Source organism: Sarcophilus harrisii, chromosome 4 (genome assembly GCF_902635505.1).
Source record: "Sarcophilus harrisii chromosome 4, mSarHar1.11, whole genome shotgun sequence".
Taxonomy (NCBI): domain Eukaryota; kingdom Metazoa; phylum Chordata; class Mammalia; order Dasyuromorphia; family Dasyuridae; genus Sarcophilus; species Sarcophilus harrisii.
The window spans coordinates 101,528,459-101,550,631 of record NC_045429.1 but is presented as its reverse complement, the minus strand read 5'-3'; the positions used below and the strand labels follow the sequence as shown (position 1 = coordinate 101,550,631).

At 34.8% G+C, this 22,173-nt stretch overlaps 1 protein-coding gene across 3 annotated transcripts; it reads right to left on the bottom strand.

The window, feature by feature from the left end:
• Positions 1–176: 176 nt before the first annotated feature.
• C4BPB (complement component 4 binding protein beta) lies at positions 177–15,573 on the bottom strand. 3 transcript variants are annotated; one of them, XM_031937271.1, is made up of 7 exons: positions 15,373–15,573; positions 15,001–15,094; positions 14,292–14,465; positions 9,814–9,996; positions 7,499–7,592; positions 1,619–1,730; positions 177–379 (listed from the first exon to the last, which is right to left on the bottom strand). In XM_031937271.1, the coding sequence occupies exons 2-7, from the start codon at positions 15,056–15,058 to the stop codon at positions 218–220; spliced, it is 783 nt and encodes a 260-aa protein (XP_031793131.1). In that variant the 5' UTR covers positions 15,059–15,094; positions 15,373–15,573; the 3' UTR covers positions 177–217. The 3 variants fall into 3 exon arrangements, with proteins under 3 accessions (XP_031793131.1, XP_031793130.1, XP_031793132.1); XM_031937270.1 differs by lacking the exon at positions 15,373–15,573 and having other exon boundaries at positions 15,001–15,303; XM_031937272.1 differs by lacking the exons at positions 15,001–15,094; positions 15,373–15,573 and adding an exon at positions 14,926–14,980.
• Positions 15,574–22,173: the final 6,600 nt, after the last annotated feature.

Genomic DNA, 22,173 nt, shown 5'->3' with positions numbered 1-22,173 from the left:
GGAATTGTTTATTTGCATTTCTTTAATTAATAGTGATTTTTTCATATAATGACATTGATTTCTTTCAAAAGCTTCCTTCAAATGTTCTTTGACCAATTATCAGTTGGGGAATGAAAGTCTCTATGCTTTAAAAAAAATAATGCTCACAACAACAAAATAGTCAGATAAATTGTAAATAAATTTCAGAATCAAAAAGAAAGTTTATTCAAAAGCTTCTCTACTTTATTTCTGTGCTCATGAAAGCTTTTATTTTTTCCAGTTGAAGTTTCTTGATTTCCAGGGAGTATTTCAATTCCTCTAGAGTTTTTCCATTTTCGTTTTGACATTGCATCAATGTTTGTATACTTTCGCAAATGTTGTTCCTTTCTTGAAATGCACACTTGGGAAAGAAAGAAATAATACACACACTTGGGAAAGAAAGAAATAATACAATGCTGGGAGGGTATTGAGGTTCACATAGAATTCAAAAGGAACAGCTAATCATTAGGAAACCTATGTGGAGCAGTGGATAGGGGTACAGGGCCTGGAGTCAGGAAGACTCATCTTCATTATTTCAAATCCAGTCTTAGATGCTTACTAGCTGTGTGACTCTGACCAAGTCATTTAGTTTTATTTGCTTTAGTTTCCTCAAATGTAAAATGAACTGGAGAAGGAAATAGCAAACAACTCCAGTATTTTGGCCAAGAAAATCCCAAGAAGAATTGAACATGACTGAAAAATGACTGGACAATAACACCACAATCACTAGTGAATGAAAACCTCCTTAAATGGAGACTTAGAAGTTCAGGAGATCTCAAAAGGATTCTTGTTATTATGTAAAAATAGAATGAGACCCAAAGAGAAGGGACTTGCTCAGGGAGGAGGAGTGACTTCTTCAGACACGTAATAAGAACATCTATAAGGGAAATTGCTTTGATAATTTAAAAAAGGTGGTTTTTTTTTTGTTTTGTTTTGTTTTTTTACCAAAAGGAAAAAAATGCCTTTCACTAAGTTCTTGCAGAGTCTAGATATCTTTGTGGAAGTGTGGTATGGTAGAAAAAGTGTAAAATTTGGTATCAGAAGGTATAGATTTGAATCCTGCTACTTATTGCCTGTATGACTAGGAAGGTACTGAATTTCTCTGGGCCTTAGTTTAGTTATGTATAAAATAATAGGGTTGGACAAGATGGCCTCTAAGTTCTTTTCCAACTTGAAATCTATGATTTTATGATCAGTATTTTCACAATGTCACTTAGATTGCAAGCTTAGAGGGCATTTATTTACAAGTTGTTGTTTGTGATAATACTGCTTATTTACAATAGGATAGTGGAAAGGTCTTCAGAAGTGCCAGGAAGGACAGAGACAACTCAGAAGCAAGAAGCATTAGGCTCTTTTAGACCAACTTCATAGTACCCATAGGAAGTTAGATTTTTATTCCAAATTTATTCTCATAGTTTTGCACTTAGGGCTGGGAAAATTATAATATCCCAAGTTCTCATCATCATAAAAGCAATTTTGGGGACACTCTTAAAGAGAACCACCTAGAAATCTTGGGTTGTGGGAATTGCTCTATGTTTGAGCCCATGTTATCTATAAGCTCCACTTTGCTCAAAGACAACAAGATAAAGCTATTACTTACCAATTCCTCCTTAGTTTCCACTGGGGCCTCCCTCTTGGCTTGACAAATGGGGGGCTCATCACTCCATTCCCCCTCCATACACTGTAGGCTCTGGGACCCAATTAACTGGTACCTGAACCAACAATAAAATGATAGCCACATTCAGTGACAGTTGAGGTCTCCATATCCTTTGAGGGGTACAAAGTCTGTAGAAAGTCCTTCGCAACTCAACACATATGCTTGGACACTATACAACATAGATTATTTTATAGAGGAAATGAGCATGCATATACCAACTATATGCTAGATACTATATTAAGTACTAAGTAATATATATATATATTATATTATAAATATTATCTCATCTTTAAAACAACACTGGGAAGTAGGTGTTATCATCCCAATTTTACAGTTGAAAAAACTGAGATTCAACACTTGCCCAGTTTTACAATATTGCTATTACTATTTAGATTGTTCTCCTGGCTTTGTATAATTTCACTTTGTATCAGTTCATCCAGGGTTTTTCACATTTTTCTGAAATCATTCCCTTTATCATTCCTTACAGCACAACAGTATTCCATTACATCATTATTCTATAACTTGTATATGTTATGGAATATTACTGTTCTATAGAAATGCTCAGCAGAGAGGCCTGGAGAGATTTACATGAACTGATGCTAAGTGAAATTATTAGAACCAGGAGATCATTGTACACGTCAACAGCTAGATTATATCATGATCAATTCTAATGGATGTGGTTCTTTTCAACAATGAGATGATTCAGGCAGTTCCAATGATCTTGTGATGAAGAGAGCTATCTGCACCCAGAGAGAGAACTGTGGGAATTGAGTGTGATCACAACATAATATTTTCACTCTTTTTGCTGTTGTTTGCTTGCATTTTGTTTTCTTTCTCATTTTTTCCTTTTTGATCTGATTTTTCTTGTGCAGCATGATGATTGTGGAAATATATATAGCAGAATGGTACCTATTTAACATATGTTGGATTACTTGCCATCTAGTGGAAGTGGTTGGGGGAAGAAAGGGAAAAAATTTGGAATACAAGGTTTTGCAAGGATGAATGTTGATAATTGTCTATGCATATGTTTTGAAAATAAAAAGCTTTAATAATGAAAAAGAAGATAATAGTAATGACACTCAAAGCAATGAGCATCTTGCATGAATGCCTTTGAAAATAATAGCAACAATAAAGTTTGCAAAGCACTTAAAATATAGTATAACTTGATTATCCATTAATTCAATTCTTGGCCACCAAAAAAAGTTTCTTATAAATATCCTTGTGCATCTGGAACCTCTTTATTCTTTCATAGAGTTGGAGATTCCTCTCAAGGGATATTTAAATGAAAATTTAAACTTGATATAACTTAAATCTACCTCTTCCCAACTTCAGGCCCAGCACTTTAGACTTTGAATCATGGCTGTTTCTCATCTACATTATATTTAGTGCATATTTAAGACATTTAGAAGAGAGAATTGATCTAAGTCATTGCAATGACAAGTCTGAGGAAACCTCAGAAAGTGTATTCAGCTACAAAGATAAGCTTGACCAATCCATGAACACATTCAGGACACAATTGTCATCTTTTCTCTGGAAATAAAGTAGGATCTAGAAGTTTCCTTGTTTAAGAAATGGGAACTTAATGGAACCCCCAAACCCAGTGGGCTTTAAAATAGAAACAGAGAAAAATTGTAGATGGAGTTGATCTAATGTAATTAGATTCAAGGGCAAGAGAGAATTCATTATCCAACAACCAACCTTTATATAGCACTTAAAGGTTTAGAAAGTGCTTCATACAACAACAGTATGAAGAAAATACCAGACATTAACCTGAAGTTCACGAACTTATTTTTTGATTTGTTTGTTATTTTTAAGAACTTGTTTTTTTTTAAATTGGTAACTATTTCTATGTAACTGGTTTCCAATATGTAGTTGGAGTCCTATATATTTTATTTAATGCCTTCAAAAACATTATTCTGAAAAAAGATTCCATGGACTACACCAGACTTTGAATAGGATTTAGGACGCACACACAAATGATTAGGAACCCTGGGACTACAAGTGTCATTATTCCCATTTTACAGATAAGGAAACAAACTCTATTCCCATCCTTCTAGTCTTTTGGGTTCAATTCTGTGGAAACATTGTTGATTTTTCACTTTTTCTCAGCCTTGATGTCCAATCAACTGAAATCTTTCTTTGTCTACCCCAGTGTCTTATGTTATATCTAATCCCTTCCCTCCACATATTTTAGTTTATGTCTCCATAGATTATTGCAATAGTATCTCTTTTTAAAAAAATTTGGAGACAATCAAGTTTAAGTGACTTACCTAGTATCACACAGATAGTGCCTGGGGTTGGATTTGAACCAAGGTCCTCCAGACTCCAGGGCTGGTGCTCTCTCCACTATGCCTCCTGGTTACCTCATAATAGTCTCTTTTGTAAGTTTCTCTGCCTTCAGTGACTCCCCACTACATCACCTACTCATGCCCTACACTGCTGGTGAGTTTGACAGTTATAACACAAAAAGAAATAAATAAATTGCTAGAGAAAGCAATTAAGAATATGAAACCAAAATAAACAGTCCAAGACATATCTGTAATGTTCTTGGTTTGGTTTCCCTGGGGGTCTCTGGGAGCAGCCTTCATTTCAGTTCAGTAATCACCACGAGAAAAGCCAGGTGTTAAAGTCCAAATCCTTTATTATCTCCTTCCTGGGACTGGGCAGCTTTCTGGAGAACCTTTCAGACTGGCCTTGGTCTCAGTGGGGGAAGTGCAGGGGGCCAGGACAGCCACCAGGAAGATCAAAGATCGAATTGAATTTCTCCCCTTGGTTCTGAGAGCTTAAGCTCCTGCTGCCAGTTGACTTCTCTGCTTCTGCCTCTAGCTCTCTCCTCTGTGGCTCTCAGTTCCTGCTTATATATTCCACACTGAGTATAAATCAATCATTATATCACTTGGCAACCATTATTAGATTTAATTTAAAATTAGATTTAACCATTGTCTCCTCAATTCCACTTAGTACCTTGTTTCAAGTTCTGGCCCATAGCACATATCTTTCAAGATGGATTTGTAAACATTGTATTTATTGCAATGTTTATAAATCTTTTATACTAAATAACCAAATATCAATACTAAGTTTTTTAAAAAAGCAATTTCTCTTAACCTCAGATGTAACCATGTAACCTCTTACTCAAATCAGCTACAGTTACTTCCTATTGTCTCTAAAATAAAATATATATTCTTAGCCTTAAGCACTGAATGGATGTTACCTCAGTCAAATTGAGACCTGTTGATGTTAGCTTAAAAAGGCCAAGGTCTCCCATTGCATCTAGGGCCATCTCCAGTTGTCCAGATCTATACTCTCCATTGGATCCAGATAGTTCTGGAGGAGAAAAGTGAGAATGATGATTTTGCATAGTACTCCCTCACTTAAATCCAATTCATTTGCCTGTCATGGCATCTCCTCCCTGACGTCATGGTTGGCTTTGAGAATGAAGGAGAAACAAAAAAACAAAATCCTTCACAATCTGGCCCCCAACTTTCTTTCCAGAATTATCAGACATTATCCTTCCCCTCTATTCTGCAGTCCAGTCAACCAGTACTCTCTATATTCATGCACACAATATTCCATTTACCATCCTTGCTCTGTCTATCCATCATATCTGTATTGCCTTCCCTCCTCCTCCTCAATCCTCTCTTCCTCCAACATGGAGCTCTGATACCACCTTCTGCAAAAAGCCTTTCTTGATCCCTGAAGCTGCCAGTGCCTTCCCAAATGACCTATTTAACAACTTGGTTGATGATGTTTTTATTCACAAATTTATGCTATGTAAGTTTTATTTGTACTTCTCTCCTCCACTGAAGAAGAGACACACATACATTGTACATATACACATTGGAATACAAGTCAAGGACTTATTTTATTCTTTGTATTTGTTCATATTATTTATCTCCAGTGATGAATTTGTTGCTCTTTTTTCAGCCATTTCATTTGTGTCTGACTGTTTGGGACCCCATTTGGGGTTTTCTTTTTATTATTATTATAGCTTTTTATTTACAAGATAAATGTATGGGTAATTTTTTAGCATTGACAATTGCAAAACCTTTTGTTTCATATTAATGAGGATGGAGACAGAAACCATTCTTTCAGGCATCCACCCATACCATCTGTTCACCGGGGTTTTCTTAACAAGATACTAACAAAGATATGTTTTTAAAGCTTTTGCACAAACAAAAAAATGCAGTTAAAATGATAAAGGAAGCAGGTTTTTGTCTTTGGCAAAAAAATCTTTTCAGCAAGTTTCATTGATGGGGGGGTTTATTTCCAAAATTTATGAGGAACTCATTCAAATTTATAAGAATAAGTATCATTTTCCAATTTAAAAATGTCTAAAGGATATGAACAGTCAATTTTCAAAGGAAAAAAATCAAAGCTATCAATGAATATATTTTAAAATGCTCCAAATCACTAATAATCAGAGAAATAGAAATGAAAATAACTCTGAGGTTCTGTATATATATCATTTAATCAGATTAAAGGTTGACAAAAAGGGAAAATGATGAATTTTGGAGGGGGTATAGGAAAAATAGGCATGTTGATACATTTTTAGTGAATACATGAATTGGCCTGATCATTCTAGAAAATAATTTGGAACTATGTCCTCAAAAGTATTACCCTATAGATACGTAGTCATTGATCTAATGATACCATTATTTTCCCTTTGCCCCAAATAAATATATTAGAGAAAATGGAAAGGACCCACATGTACAAAAATATTTATATCAACTCTTTTTGAAGTGCCAAAGAAGGAACAATGCCCATCAAATAGGAAATGACTAAATAAATAAATCACATGAATAAATGGAATCCTATTTTGCATAAAAGATTATGAAAGTTTCAAAAAAACTTCAGGAAACATATAAACTGATACATAGTGAAATAAGTAGAACAAAGGAAATTATTTATATAATAACAATGCAAAAACAAATAGCTTTAAATGGCTTAAGAACTTGGATCCATGACATAATCAACCATGATTCCAGAGGACTAGTGATAAAATATGTTCACCACTTCCTGATGATGAATTTTGGGAGCAAGTTAAGACTTGTTTTTGAACATGGTTAGTGCAGGAGCTAGTTTTGACTATGTATATTTATTACAAGTATTTTTTATCTTCATTTTCTTTTTCAATGATAGGAGGAAGATGGGAAGAAAAGAAAATTCAACTTGTTAATTAATTCAGAAAATAGAGTTTAAATAAAATAATTTGTCTGGGTGGAATTTAGAGGGAACAAAATTTTTTTCCTATATCTTAATCAAAACAAATAATCAGCTTGCTGTTCCACAAAGTATAGAGAGATGTGAATAATGATGCCAATGAACCAGATCAACTCCAGAGCCAGGACAGAGCAGTGTGAGTTAAGAGATAGAAAGAAGGAATCCAGAGGGATAAAAATAAATCTAGATATGAACTTAATGTTTCTTTTTGGGAAATACTTTCACAAGCCCCAGATGGATGAATCTTGACCAGGAAGGGATAAATAAATAATACTTGGGAGGCTGGTACTCCTGTTTCTTGGAAAAAACAGCACAGAAGAGGATAAAGCAAATTGCTATGGGAGTTAAGAGATGCTGGATCCCAGTCCTGGTTCTAACACAAGGGCCATGTTACTGACCATGTAAAAGTCACAAATAAAAGCCTCTCTGTGTCTCAGAATCCTCATTTATAAAACAGGGATGATGGTATTCCACATTCTACAAGATTGTTATGAAGATGAATCTCTAAAACCAATCAACCAATCACAAACTCAAGTTTGAAAATGAAAGTTTATTATTGCTATCATCAGCCATAATGGGCTAGAATTCTGATGTCTGACTTACCCGTTATCACAGTGGAAGCTAACATTTGATCCTGACTTGAAGTCTCTTGTTTTAAAATGGCCATGATCTGGCTTTGTGGGAGGTTCACATTGTCCTTAAAGGGGAAAAAAGATGCCAGAGTGAACATTACAATGAGCTACAAAAGGCAATTTTAATAGAAAATACCATTTACATCCAGAGAAAGAAATAAAGAGACTGAATGTAGATAAAAGTATGGTGTTTTCACCTTTTTGTTTGCTTATTCTTTTCTTTCTCATGCCATTTTTTTTCATTTGATCTGATTTTTCTTGTATGGCATGACAAATATGGAAATATGTTTGAAAGGTTGGCACATGTTTTACCTATATTAGATTGCTTGCTGTCTTGGGGAATGGGAAGATAAGAAAAGAAGGGGGGAAATTTGGAGCATAATTTTATAAAAGTGAGTGTTAAAAACTACTTTTACACGTGTTTGGAACAATAAAATACCATTGGGGAAGGGGATAACAGTTCTAGGCACTGGAGTTACCCAGCCCCATCATACTTCCCTTTCTTAAATTTTTACATGGGAGCAAAAAATGTTCTCAGTTTTTCATGCATCAAAACTCCTTCCCAAAAACTCATGTGAATTGTGTGCTATATTCATGTTTGGAGCTATATTTGTACCAGAAGAAGGAAAGCAGAAACTCATTGCAGAGGCAGTTATTAGTTGTTAACTTATTTATTTACCAAACATTTATTGAACACACACACACACCACACATGTGTGTGATGTGTGTGTGTATGTGTGTGTGTGTGTGTGTGTGTGTGTGTGTGTGTGTGTAGATGTAGATATAATCCTTTAAAAGAGGAAGTTGTGGCAAGAATCCTAAAATAGGAGGAAAATAACAGACTGGTAATCAGGAATTTTGCCTTCAGTTCTGGGATTGTCACTTATTAGCTATGTGATTTTGAGAAAGCTTGAACCTCAGTTTCCTCAATTGTAAAAGTGAAAATGATGAGTACAGGGAGAGATGGAAGTAAATGGTATCTAAGGCTATTTCCAGAGTTTCAAAACGTGATTTTTTTTATGCTGGTCAGGATTGGTGCTTCACTATTGATTGAGGGGTAGATTGGCTAAGAAGATTGTGATTCAGAAGTGTATAGAATTGCATATTCACAGAATTTGATTTTTGGAAGATACATAAGGGCCATGCAGTCCAATCCATACATGAAAGAATCCCAATTGTAACACATCCAGCAAGTCTACTTAAAGGAGTATGGAACCTATCTCTTCTACCATTTTCATTTTGGAATATATCCATTCCATAGACAATTATTAAAACAGAAAAACACACAAACAGATGCTAAGATGTAAAGAACCAGGAAAACAATATACAGAATGTATACAATCATGTAAATGGAAACAAGTTAAATATTATATAATTATAAAAATCAAGATCAGTCCCAAAGAAGAAATGAATAAACAAGTCTGCCTCCCTTTTTTCATTTCTTTATAGACATGAGAGACAATAAATACATAACATTGCATACATTGCCAGACTTAACTGGAAATATTAGTTTTCCTGAGCTGATTTCCCCCCTCATTTTCTTTTTTTTTTTTAAACATAAGATAGCTCTCTGAGTAGATGAAATGAAGGGATGTATTTAGAAGTGAACATGATATAAAAACCAAACATATAGTATGTTTTTAAAAGCTTGGAATCAGTTTTCCTGTTTCTTTATGGATTTATAGAGCTGAGCAGAACTCCACCTTGGTATGGGTTGAATTAGCATGAAAAAGACCTCAAGTGTTTAAAATAGAGTCATATTCTGTTGTTTAACAAAGGAAGAGTGGAGAATTGAAAATTTGAAAGAGATGGAGTTATCCTTTGGACCTGGTAGAAGTTAATTTGACTGCATAGACTTGAACTTGTAGACTTGTATGTGAAAATTCTCTCAAACTGTAGTAAAAATAGTTTGTTGCTACAACTGCCTGGATAACTATTGTATGTAGTAAGCTTATTGCCCATGTGGGAAAGTGATAATACAAAGAAATAAAACAAGCTGTCAATCCAAGAGGTGCAGTCTTTGAAGGAAAAAAATTCCCTTGTCCTGGCCCCTGTTTTGGGGCAGCAGAAAGTTATCTAAGAATAGTAGGGATAGAAATTGAGCTAAGAGATCCTGTTTTGAAATTTTCTGTCACTCTCTGATTATTCTGGGATTGAATGCCTGCTTAGCTCCTTAGAAAGCTATTGTTTATCCTCCCAGATATAAGGTAAAAGAAAGCCATGGCAAATGGCAGGTATCGAGAGATGTTCCTACCCCAAAGCCATGTTTGTCTCTCTTGAACTTACCTGGTATACAGATTGGAAGAGGAGGTGTCCAGGTGTGATTCTGCTGGCACTGACTCCAATTACTGCCCTTCAGGATATAGTCATTGTCACATTTAAAGGAGACTACTTCCTTCTCAGAAACAGGTTCCAGTTTTGAGGAGTTCAACTGACCATTAACCAACACAGGGTTAGGACAATGACCCACTAAAGGAGAAAACAGTCAGGGGCTCTGAAATTGTTTTATCAAAGAAAGGGAAGAGATACTAAGGTCAAACCCATCTAGTTTCTTTAGGAGAAGACAACTAGTTTCTTTGGAAGCAAGATGAAAAGCAATAGGGAATAACTATTCAAGTTCAGTAAGAAAAAGAGCAAGAGAATGCTTAGGATCTAAAAGCAAGCAGCAGAGAAGTAGAAAGAAGAAAAGTCTAACTCAGCAAAAATAAGAGAGAAGAGAACCTGCTAGTTTTAATGGACTACACAATGAATATAAACCAGTAATTATAGCTATAATTAAAAGAAATCGAACAAAGTATTTTCCAATATTCTAACATTGACTGAAATAGAATTGGTATCTTTCTATGTCGGCACTGATATACTTTTAGAGTCTTGTTGACTATATTTTTAATGATAATAATACAACATTAATATAGCAATTTATAAAGCTAAAAAAGTTCTCTTCACAACAACCTTGTGAAGTAACTAGTGTAAATATGTCCCCACTATACAGATGAAAAAATAACAATAGTTAACATTATATATAGTAATTTCTATGTGCCAGACACTATACTAATAACTTCTCATTGAAAAAAAAATGATTAGCAAAAAGAGAAAGAAGTCAAACATAGAAACTCACTATGGTAATAGGGAAGACTGGGGTTCATCTTTAGAGGAGGACACTGAGGTTAAAAAAAAGCTTCTTCTGCCCCAGAGAGTAACATTAAATGGTTCCCTGTCCAGAGACAATTTATAGAAGAATTCAAAAAGGAATTTAAAAATTAAATGAGAGACATTGAGGAAAAACTAAAAAAAAAAAATCCAAGAAAAACAAGAAAATTATGAAAAAAAGTTAAGCAATTAGAAAAAGGAAGATATAAAGTCTTTTTTTTTCCTGAGGCAATTGGGATTAAATGATTTTCCCAGGTTCACACAGCTAGGAAGTGTTAAATATCTGAGATCACATTTGAACTCAGATCTTCCTGACTGCAGGACTGGTGCTCTATCCACTGTGCCACCTACCCACCCCAAGATACAGTCTTAAAGAAAAAAATAACTCTTTCAAAATTAGAATTGGGCAAGGGGAAGTCGAAAAAGCTATAAGAGACTAAAGAAATAACAAACATAGAACAGAATGTGAAACACCTTATAAGAAAAACAAATCTGGAGAACAGATTGAAAAGAGAAAATATAAGAAAAATTAGACTACCTAAAAGCTGTGACCATCACTAATGCAGACAAGATTAGAAGGGAAGCAATAAACTGGGAAAATATTTTTACAGTCAAAGGTTCTGATAAAGGCCTCATTTCCAAAATATATAGAGAATTAACTCTAATTTATAAAAAATCATGCCATTCTCCAATTGAAAAATGGTCAAAGGATATGAACAGACAATTCTCAGATGAAGAAATTGAAACTATTTCTAGTCATATGAAAAGATGCTCCAAGTCATTATTAATCAGAGAAATGCAAATTAAGACAACTCTAAGATACCACTACACACCTGTCAGATTGGCTAAGATGACAGGAAAAAATAATGATTGTTGGAGGGGATGCGGGAAAACTGGGACATTGATGCATTGTTGGTGGAGTTGTGAACGAATCCAACCATTTTGGAGAGTAGTTTGGAACTATGCTCAAAAAGTTCAAACTGTGCATACCCTTTGATCCAGCAGTGTTACTACTGGGATTATATCCCAAAGAGATTATAAAGAAGGGAAAGGGACCTGTATGTGCACGAATGTTTGTGGCAGCCCTTTTTGTAGTGGCTAGAAACTGGAAACTGAATGGATGTCCATCAGTTGGAGAATGGCTGAATAAATTGTGGTATATGAAAATTATGGAATATTACTGTTCTGTAAGAAATGACCAACAGGATGATTTCAGAAAGGCCTGGAGAGACTTACACGAACTGATGCTGAGTGAAATGAGCAGGACCAGGAGATCATTATATACTTCAACAACAATACTATATGATGACCAGTTCTGATGGACCAGGCCATCCTCAGCAACGAGATCAACCAAATCATTTCTAATGGAGCAGTAATGAACTGAACTAGCTATGCCCAGAAAAAGAACTCTGGGAGATGACTAAAAACCATTACATTAAATTCCCAATCCCTATATTTATGCACACATGCATTTTTGATTTCCTTCAACAAGCTAATTGTACAATAATTCAGAGTCTGATTCTTTTTGTACAGCAAAATAACGTTTTGGTCATGTATACTTATTGTGTATCTAAGTTATATTTTAATATATTTAACATCTACTGGTCATCCTGCCATCTAGGGGAGGGGGTGGGGGCGGGTAAGAGGTGAAAAATTGGAACAAGAGGTTTGGCAATTGTTAATGCTGTAAAGTTACCCATGTATATATCCTGTAAATAAAAGGCTATTAAATAAAAAAAAAAAGCTGTGACCATCCAAAAAGCCAAACATCTTGACACAATAATACAAGAAATGATTCAAGAAAATTGTCTTGGAGTCTATCATTATGTTGTAATAGAACTTAGAGTTAGGAAGATCTGTCTTTGACACTTAATAGTTATGGGAACAGACAAGGCACTTAATGTCGTTCAACTTTGGGCAAACCCCTAATATATATTTCCCAGGTCACTAAAGAATACTATCTACATTGAATCTGCATTGGTGAAAAGAATTCTCCAAGTTGAAGGAATCACAGATTCTTATGTATTCTCCTAGATAGAGTAAAAACTGTCAAGGGAGCCAGTAAGAGCAAAAAAATGACCATAAAGTCTAAGCTAGGTTTCAGGGAGGAAAGGTTAAAGAGATTTCTAAAGTTGGACTTCTTCCAGCTTTAAATCTATCCTTTTATATTCTTATAAAGTTGGTTTCATTTAGACTAGTTTGCTCTAGTTTAGGCTCTCCCATCATTTCAGTTATCCAGATTTGAAATCTTGGAGACATTAATATATCTTCACTTTCTCTGACTGTCCCCCTGGACATCCAAACAGCTGCCAAGTTTTGCTAACTGTTTCTATTGCATTTCTAAGATGTCTCTTTCTTTTTACTCATATGAGCACCCACCTTCATTAACCAGAGCTTCATCATGCTTTATCTGGACTATTGCAATAGTATCCTAATTTGTCCTCCTTCCTCAAGTCTCCTGTCCCCCAATCAATCCTCCATATAGTGACCAAAGAGATATTCTTAAGGTTGTCTGACTGTGTCACATCCTGGTTTCGAAACGTCCAGTGGCTCTCCATGGCTCTTGGAATCAAATACATGGGGAAAGGAAGACTTACCAATGAAGGGTTATCTTTAGTGTACGGGAAATATGTTCTGCCTACTCTCTGTCAACCCATACAGAGATATGGTGAGTCTGTTTCCAGAAATCTGTGAAGATCTGTAAAGAAATGGCCTGTTTTCTACTGAAAAGCATGCGTAAATATAATTTGGTAGAAAAGTCCTCTGTTTGACATTTAAAGTCCTTTAAATTTAATCTGCCTATATCTTAGCTTTATAAGCAAATTACAGCTTTCCTTCATTCCAGCCAAACAAGCCCACCTTAATGTTTCTTATATACAACATTGCGGATTTTTTCTCCATAACCATAAGGGAGGACAGATCCTCCCTTAGACTTGGAATGTACTCCCTTCTCATTCCCAATTTTAGAGTCCTTAGTTCATTTCAAAACTCAATTTAAGGGCTCTCTCCTACATGCTTTCATTATTGATCTCTCAGCCAAATAGTCCTTCTGCACTAAAATTACTATTCAGCTAGTATATATTTTGTATGACTTTACCTGTCTTTGTCTTCCCTCCTCTTTATCCAGTAAAATATATTCTCCTTAAGAATACAGATGAAAATTTTTTGGCTTTGTATCCTTAGGGTCCAGAACAATTCTCAGCACATATTATGTGTTTAATTAAATAGTTGGCTGATAGAGGAGGGGAAAGGCAGCAGTAGTTGTTTATTATCTCTACAAAGAACTCCTCTCAGAAAGATATGGCTTAAATTAGAAAAACATATTTAGTTCAAGGTAATGAAGACTTTATTATTAAAAGGTCTACTTAATTTGAATCACTGAATAGCTATTGACTCTCTGCTATATGTCCATTTACTGAATTTTCATCTCTAGAAATCTTATAAATAGAGATCCAGATACAATAAATATAAATACAATATTTTCTCATTCAGTTTGGGTACAGTTTGTCTAAAAGCAGTAATATATAATTTCTTATGGTCTCTTCTAGCTAGACCAGTTTTCTGTTAGCTTTTTTGACTAAGTCCAAGTATGGAAGCAGGGGAAGCAAACTCACAGAGACAAGTAGGTACTGGGGAGTCCCATTCCAAGGATGTTTTATTGCAGAAAAGTTCTCTTTTTCCTTCCAGGTGGTAGCCCCTGATACAGCTGTAAGTCACCAGAAACCTGTCTTCTGTAGCTGTTGCTACAACAATGCTATAGTTGACTGAAGGAGGATCGAAACAATGATCTGTGAGAGAGAAGGGGAAAAGACATCATTCAAGATTCCTTCTCTCCTGATCCAGGAAGGAGGAATGCCCTTGGGGTTTTACACTGCTCTGCAACCTGGCTTCCCCTGGACTGAGATTTTAGATGCTGATTTATGTCTGCATATATCTACCCCCTAGCCTTTCCTTCTATAGTGGTTCTCTAAATCTAGGGTAATCTTCTGTTTTCATGACCATCAAAAGAGCATCAGTGTTTTCGCTGAATTCAGTTTAAAAGTCCTCCCAGCCTGACTAAAATCAGCTGGCCATCCAGGATCTTGGAAGCAGCATTTCAATTCCACTCCTTTTTTCTTCCCCTACCCCATCTCAGAGAAGGAAGATAAATGATCTGGAATTGCCTCTTGAGACAGAGCTGCTTAATATTTACTAAATTCCTATATAGCACAGAAGTTCTAAATGCTGTGATGTTGCAAAGCAAGAAACCTTGGGCAGGTCCTTCTATATACAAGTATGATCTAAGGTTTCCCATCAGCAGAGCTTGAAAAGAAATAAACTTACCTACTGAGACAGGAAACAGCCATGAAGCCAAAATGCAGAGCATGAGCCAAGACTTCATCTGGTCGGTTCAGAATTGGGATCCCAGCCAAGGCACCTGATTTCAATAGAAGCAGATGTTCTATTACTATATAGAACTAGATCAGATCTCTGTTTCCTTTGGGTCTACTAGAAGGGAACGCTAAAAATCACTTATGCCAAGAAAGCATCCTGCTAAGAAGGAAAATGAGCAAATGCAGGAAACAAGATCTGAAGTGAAAGGTAGCTTTTGCAGAAATATGAAGAAATAGAAAAGCAGCCAAGTCCAGTGGGGAAATAATCTAGTTCTGGAAATACTTGATTTCTGGGAATTCTGAAGCAATGGTTGACCATCACCTTTGTACCCCAGGTTTAGCTTCATTTCACAGATCTAGTCCTTGGACCATGCTATTGACCTCTGTCAATATTTGCCAACAACTGTGCTCCCCTCTGCCCGGTGAAAGGTTGGGTCTAAAAAGAAGCTGAAGTTGACATGAAAAGGGCAAAAAGGGGAAGACTAGAGGGGCAAAACGTGTGCTATCTCTGCCTCTTTCCTGGGTGGTTCTTTGTGTATATTGCTTCCTGGGTTTTTCCCAATTATTGGGGAGTGGGGAAAGTAAGTACTACTGCTTTCTGGAAAGGTTGTATTCTTGCCCCATCTACTGGAGAGAAAAATATACTTTAGCAAGAAGAATGACCCAAGTTTAGTGGGAATCCGCAACCTCTCAGCAAAGGGTCATGGCTCTGCATCCTGTTGATTCTTACTGGTTTCATTCCCCAAAGAGGAAACAGGGAAGTTTAAAAAGAATGAGAGTTCCAAACTCCTACAATGAACCATTGTCCTGATTTTCCACGACTGAGTTCAGATGGATTCTTCAGCAGAACTATAGTCCAGTTATAGAAAACAAAACCTCATTGAGAGGTGAATGGAGTGAGCAACTCTAGAATAGAATTGAAAACATGTGAAAGTTCTGGATAGGAATGGAATTTTTGCTGTAGCCTCAGGAACAGAAAGCCTGAGTGTTTCAGAAAAAGCTCTCAGTTCTGGCAAAGAAGAGGAATGTTATGAGTTTTGCAAAGAAAGGGAAGTGAAAATAAAATCTCTAAAGTTCACATCAATAAATATTTATTTATTCATTGTCCATTATGTTCAAGGCTGTGCTAGAAGATGGGGACATATAGATGAAGACTGAATCAGTTACTGTCTTCAAAGAATTTACATTCTGGGGAGTGGTGATATAATGTACAAAAATAAATAAATACAAAGTAATTCAAAATAATTTTATGAAGGAGAGAGTATTAATAACTTGAAGAATTAAAAAAGGCCTCATGAAAGCAGAAAGCATCTGCTCAGAGAAAATTTAAGGATTTTAAGGCAAAGGTAAAGAGCAAATACATTCTAGACATAAGATATTGCTAGCATAACACAAGGAAGTAATCATTGGAATGTTGTGTATTAATAGGAAGCCAGTTTAGCCGGAACACAGACTGTATAAAGGGAAGAAATACAAAATATTCTAGAAATGTAAGTGAGAACCAGAAGGTTAAAGATATCTGGCATAACAGAAGGTCAAATATTTCAAGGGAAATAACATAAAAAAAGTGGCAAGGAAAGGATTTATCACTACTAAATATCAAGCTATTCTATAAAGCAGGAATCATCCAAACTATTTGGTATTGCGTTAAAAGAAAGAAAAAGTTTATCAGTGGAACAGATTAGGTAAACAAGATCTAGAAGCAACTGAGCATAGTGTGCAATGACCCCAAAGACGACAAGAACATAACATAAAAATTCATTGTTTGACAATCCCAGGAAAACTGGAAAGCAGTCAGGCAGAAATTAGGTTTAGACTAGCATCTCATGCCATATATCACAAATAGCTTAAAATAGATACAAATAGATAAAATAGATAAATATAAGAAGTCAAATTATAAATAAACTGGAGTGGAAGAGAATAAGAGACACATTCAACCATAGATGGGGAAACATTTTTTGACCAAACAAAAAAAAGAGGTAATTTGTAAAAGATGAAATGGATAATTTTATTACATAAATTTGAAAAACTACTGTACAAACAAAATCAATACAGTTAGAATCAGAACTCAAATGTACTGGAATAAAATCTTTGCAGGAAATTTCTTTTTACAAAGATCTGATATTTAAAGCATATCTCAGAGGTCCTCAAACTTTTTAAATAGGGGGCCAGTTCACTGTCCCTCAGACTGTTGGCAGGCCAGACTAAAATAAAAACAAAAACTTTGTTTTGTGGGCCTTTAAATAAAGAAACTTCATAGCCCTGGGTGAGGGGGATAAACGTCCTCAGCTGCTGCATCTGGCCCGCTGGCCAGAGTTTGAGGACCCCTGATAGAGGATAGATACATATATGTTTACATATATATATATATATGTCATATGTATGAGCCATTCTTCAGTAAATAGTAAAAAGGCATAAAGAAATTATGAATGACTTTGCTATTCTCAGTAATACAATTATCCAAGATAATTCCAGAGGACTCGTGATAAAACAATGCCTTCTACTCCGAAGAAAGAACTGATAGCATTTGAATATATATTGAAGCATACTATTTCCCCCTTATTTCTTTCCTTTGACTTTTCTTCCACAAAATATCTAAAATGAAAATGTTTTACTTACTGCTTACTGTCTCAAGGAGCGGGGAAGGGAGGGAAGAAGGAATTGAATTTGAAACTTAAAAATAAGAACCCCCCAACAAATATTAAAAATTGTTTTTATATATAATGGGGGAATAAAATATTATTAGAACTTAGAAAAAGATAGCAAGAAGTAGAGGTAAAAAAAATGAAAAAAAAATCAACAACCATATAAAAATGCTCCAAATAACTAATGATAAAAGAAATGCAAATTAAAGCAGGTCTTATATTACTAGGATGGCCAAAGAAGAGAAGGGGGAAGAAAATTATAATTGTGAGAAGAGCTATAGGAGAATAGAAATATTAATGCATTGTTGGTGAAGCTGTGAATTGGTTCAAGCATTGTGGAATGTAATGTCAAGTGTATCCCTCAAATCACTAAACTTTGTATACTCTTTGATCCAGTGACACCATGTCACTCCTTTTTTTTTTTATCCAATAGTATTCTATTTTTCCAAATATATGTAAAAATAATTTTCAACATTCATTTCTGTAAAATTTTTTGTTCCAAATTTTTCTCCCTCCCTGCCTTATTTTTCCTTTCCCTAAGATGGCAAATAATCTGATATAGGTTAAATACATATAATCCTTTTAAACATCTTTCCATATTTCTCAACACTATTAGGCCTATATTTCAAAGAAACCAATGATACAAGGAAAGGATCTTTATGTATAAAAATATTTATAGCAGCCCTTTTTGTTGTAGCAAAGAACCGTAATTAAAGTAGATATGAATCAAATGGGGAATAATTGAGTAATATATGGTTTATAAATATTATTTTATCATAAGAAGTATGTGGAAATGCCCATTTTGTTTGTTGTTTTTTAAGTTTAGAACATAAAAAAATAAGCACCCACTATATGCAAAATGGCAACCAAAAAAGGGAAACAATGGCTTTATTAATGGAAATGGCCTTAAAGGAAAGGTCTTACCATCTGTTTTGCAATGATATATCCTAAAATCATTGGGTCTTACCTTCTTGCTTGCAACTGAAATCTTGTAAATATGATATTATCCTATTAGAATGTGAGCTCTTTGAGGGTAGGGATAACCTTACTTTTCTAGTGGTATTCCTAGTGTTTGGAATAGTCTTTTACACATGTAGATACTTAATATTTATGTCAATTAACACTCTCTCCCATCCATCCTCATTTCTCTATTCAGAGTCACCATTCCAGTTCAGGCCAAAATCATATGTTGTCTGGACTATTGCAATGGCTTTCTAATTCATTTTTCTTTATCTAGTTCCCTTTTTTTATCCATCCTCCATACTAACCATTCTCAAACTTTTTGATCTTAAGCTCCCTTACCTTCTTAAAAATTATTGAGAACACCATGGAGTTTCTGCCTATAGGAGTCATCTCTATCAATATTTACCACATTAGAAATTAAAATTGATATATAGTTGGAAAAGAGATGAGGACAGCTAGGTGACATCATAGGGCATAAAATGCTGGTCCAGGAGTTAGGAAAACGAATTCAAATTTGGCATCAGATACTTACTGTGTGATCCTGAGCAAATCACTTAACCATGTTTGTCTCAGTTTCCTCATCTGTAAAATGAGCTGGAGAAGGAAATGACAAATCACTGTAATATCTTTGCCAGAAAAACCCCAAATATGGTCATGATTAATTGGACATGAAAGAAGAATGAAAACAATTTTGCAAAATAGTTTTGGCCACATGATGCCATTTTGAGAACTACTACTTTACACAGTTGTGAAAATAATTTCCTTAGAGTTCAGATTTCACCATGTCACTTCTTTTTTTTAACCCAATAGTATTCTATTTTTCCAAATATATGTAAAAATAATTTTCAACATTCATTTCTGTAAAGCTTTTTGTTCCAAATTTTTCTCCCTCCCTGCCTTATTTTTCCTTTCCCTAAGATGGCAAATAATCTGATATAGGTTAAATACATACAATCCTTTTAAACATCTTTCCATATTTGTCATGTTTTCCAAGAAAAATCCAACCAAAAGGGAAAAAAACACACAAAAAAACAAAGAGGTGAAAATACTAAGTTTTGATTCACATTCAGTCTTCACAGTTCTCTCTTTGGATGTGATTGGCATTTTCTATCCTAAGTCTATTGGAATTGCCTTGAATTACTGAATTGTTGAGAAGAGCCAAGTCCATTACATTTGATCACATAATCTTGCTATTGTGTAGATTGTTCTCCTAATTCTGCTCACTTCACTCAGCATCAGTTCATGTAGGTCTTCCAGGTTTTTCTGAAATCATCCTGCTTATATCATTTCTTATATAATGATAATATTCCATTTCCTTCATATGGCATAATTTATTCAGCCATTCCTCATCTAATGGACATCCATTCAATTTCCAATTACAACCATTTCACTTCCTAAAGAATCTTTTTGGTTCCTTAATGCCTACAAAATATAAACACTAAAACTTGACATTCAAAATTCTTCATGGTCTAGCTCCAATCTACCTTATCAGCCTTATTATTATTTCCCATCATATAATATACATTCTGGCCAAGCCATCCTACTTTGTTTCTTAAACTTTGCACCCCAAATCCTGTCTTTGCATAGGTTCTGTGTACTTGGAATTTTGAATGATTGGTTAGTCTAAATTAATCAGTGATCTACATGGATTGAACAAAGTAAGTTCTCTTTGAGACATTTGATTTCTCTATGGAACATAATTTTAAAAAGGTATACGTCTTGTAGTACCTCTTAGAATTTGATTAACTTGTAAGCTACTATTTAAAAAGATAAAATTTATGAAAATGGATATGAGATAATTTGCATGTTGAAGACTGAAATAAATCATTGTCTCTCCTTTAGCCTTTATATTTATATTATCAGACACTCAACTACTGAGTTTTCAATTCTTATGTGTGAGAAACTGGTCACTCATTTTTATTTTTTCATTGTATGTTGTTAGTTACTGACAATTATTAAATATAAAGTCACTACTGCAGATATTTTCTAAAAGCCCTGATATCTCTTTACCTTCTTCAAGAGGGAGAGAATCAAGAATGAGTATTATTCTTTATTTTCTCAATGAGGGACCCTTTCTGGAAGTCCACTGGAAGACAGACATCCTGTTCTGCACTTCCTTTGGGCCCTTCTTGGCAAAGGACAAGGAATGATTTCTATTAGGATTAGGCAAATTCTCATGGTCTCATGTCTCATGTCTAGGTAGGTCCTTTAGAACCAGCAGAAATAATTCGATTTCATCCTACTTACAGGAATGCTGATGTTAAAAAATTATATTCTCTTGTGAATTATTTAACTATTCCAAGCAATACAATGATCCAAGACAATCCCAAGGGAGTCATGAAAAATGCTATCCACTTTCAAAGGAGGAACTGATTGTATTTAAATATAAACTGAGGCATTCTCCCCCAGTTCTCTCTGCCCCTTTCTCCCCCCTTTTCTTGCTCTCTTCCTTAATTTCTTCTCAAGTCTTCTTGCACAAAATATAGAAATGTTTTACATGATTACACATATATAGCCTATATCAGATAGCTTATTGTCTCAAGAAGGGAGACAGGATAGAATTTGGAACTCTAAACTTTTAAAAAAATGAATATCAAAAATTGTTTTTCCATGTAATTGGGAAAAAATAAAGTATTTCTTAAAATTTTGTTCTCAATTTGCAGAGGTTATTTTGATAGAACTATATTGATCTAGATTTTTTCCTGAAATTTCATGTACTTGCAAGACTTTAATACTCTAAGAAAAATAATCTGATTATTCAAACTTATCCTTTGGTCCATTACTGAAAAGATACTGAGTCAAAAGCAGCATTGACTTTTAACAGATTGATCACAGTCTTTTAGGGGGGAAAAAAGAGTACCTTTAAAAAAAGGGCATCTAACAAAAATTGGTGGGGCAGTGAATGTAACAGCCCCAGTGGCACTTAAATATATATAGTGTCTTGTTAAGCTCTTATATTGTTATAGTATTTAACTTTGTATGTGTGTCTGAACTACATAATAATTTGTAAAGCTCCTCAATTTTTTGTGTATTTCTCTTATCTAGCAAGGTAGGCTGGGCTAAGCAAATGGTCAATACCTATCTAATGAATTAAGAGAGTTGAATTAAAACCACCCCCATATAGTCACAAATACAAAGACAGTAAAGAATTTCAGAAAATGCTTTATTGCAAATAAGCATCATTGCAATGGCTTGTGTGCAGTATAATCAGAAAGAAGAGATGAGTTTGCTTATATACTTTTCTTAGGTATAAACAAGAAAATTTTAACCATTCTTCAAAAATAATGCAAGTAGTAATTCAAAATAGATGCCACTTTTCCATCCCCACTCCATCACATAACAGGACACTCTCAGACTCTATGGCTGAAAGTGTTTTTCCTTCCTGTCCCACCAACTCCCAAATATGAAACCACCGCATAATGACAATTCCCACCCTCCCCTTCTTCCATCACATTCACTATATTATACTCTACACTGGCTTCAAAGGGTCTAGAGTCACCCATAAATAAATAGAG

What these genes read in the sequence shown, in the direction of transcription:
- C4BPB (XM_031937271.1), bottom strand. Translation starts at nt 15,058, where the DNA reads ATGAAGTCTTGGCTCATGCTCTGCATTTTGGCTTCATGGCTGTTTCCT. An exon ending in CCCAGTACCTACTTGTCTCT is followed by an intron (nt 9,997 to 14,291) that starts GTGAGTTTGCTT and finishes TTTCTCCTTTAG; the next exon opens with TGGGTCATTGTCCTAACCCT. An exon ending in TGGAAACTAAGGAGGAATTG is followed by an intron (nt 380 to 1,618) that starts GTAAGTAATAGC and finishes TTCTTTCCCAAG; the next exon opens with TGTGCATTTCAAGAAAGGAA.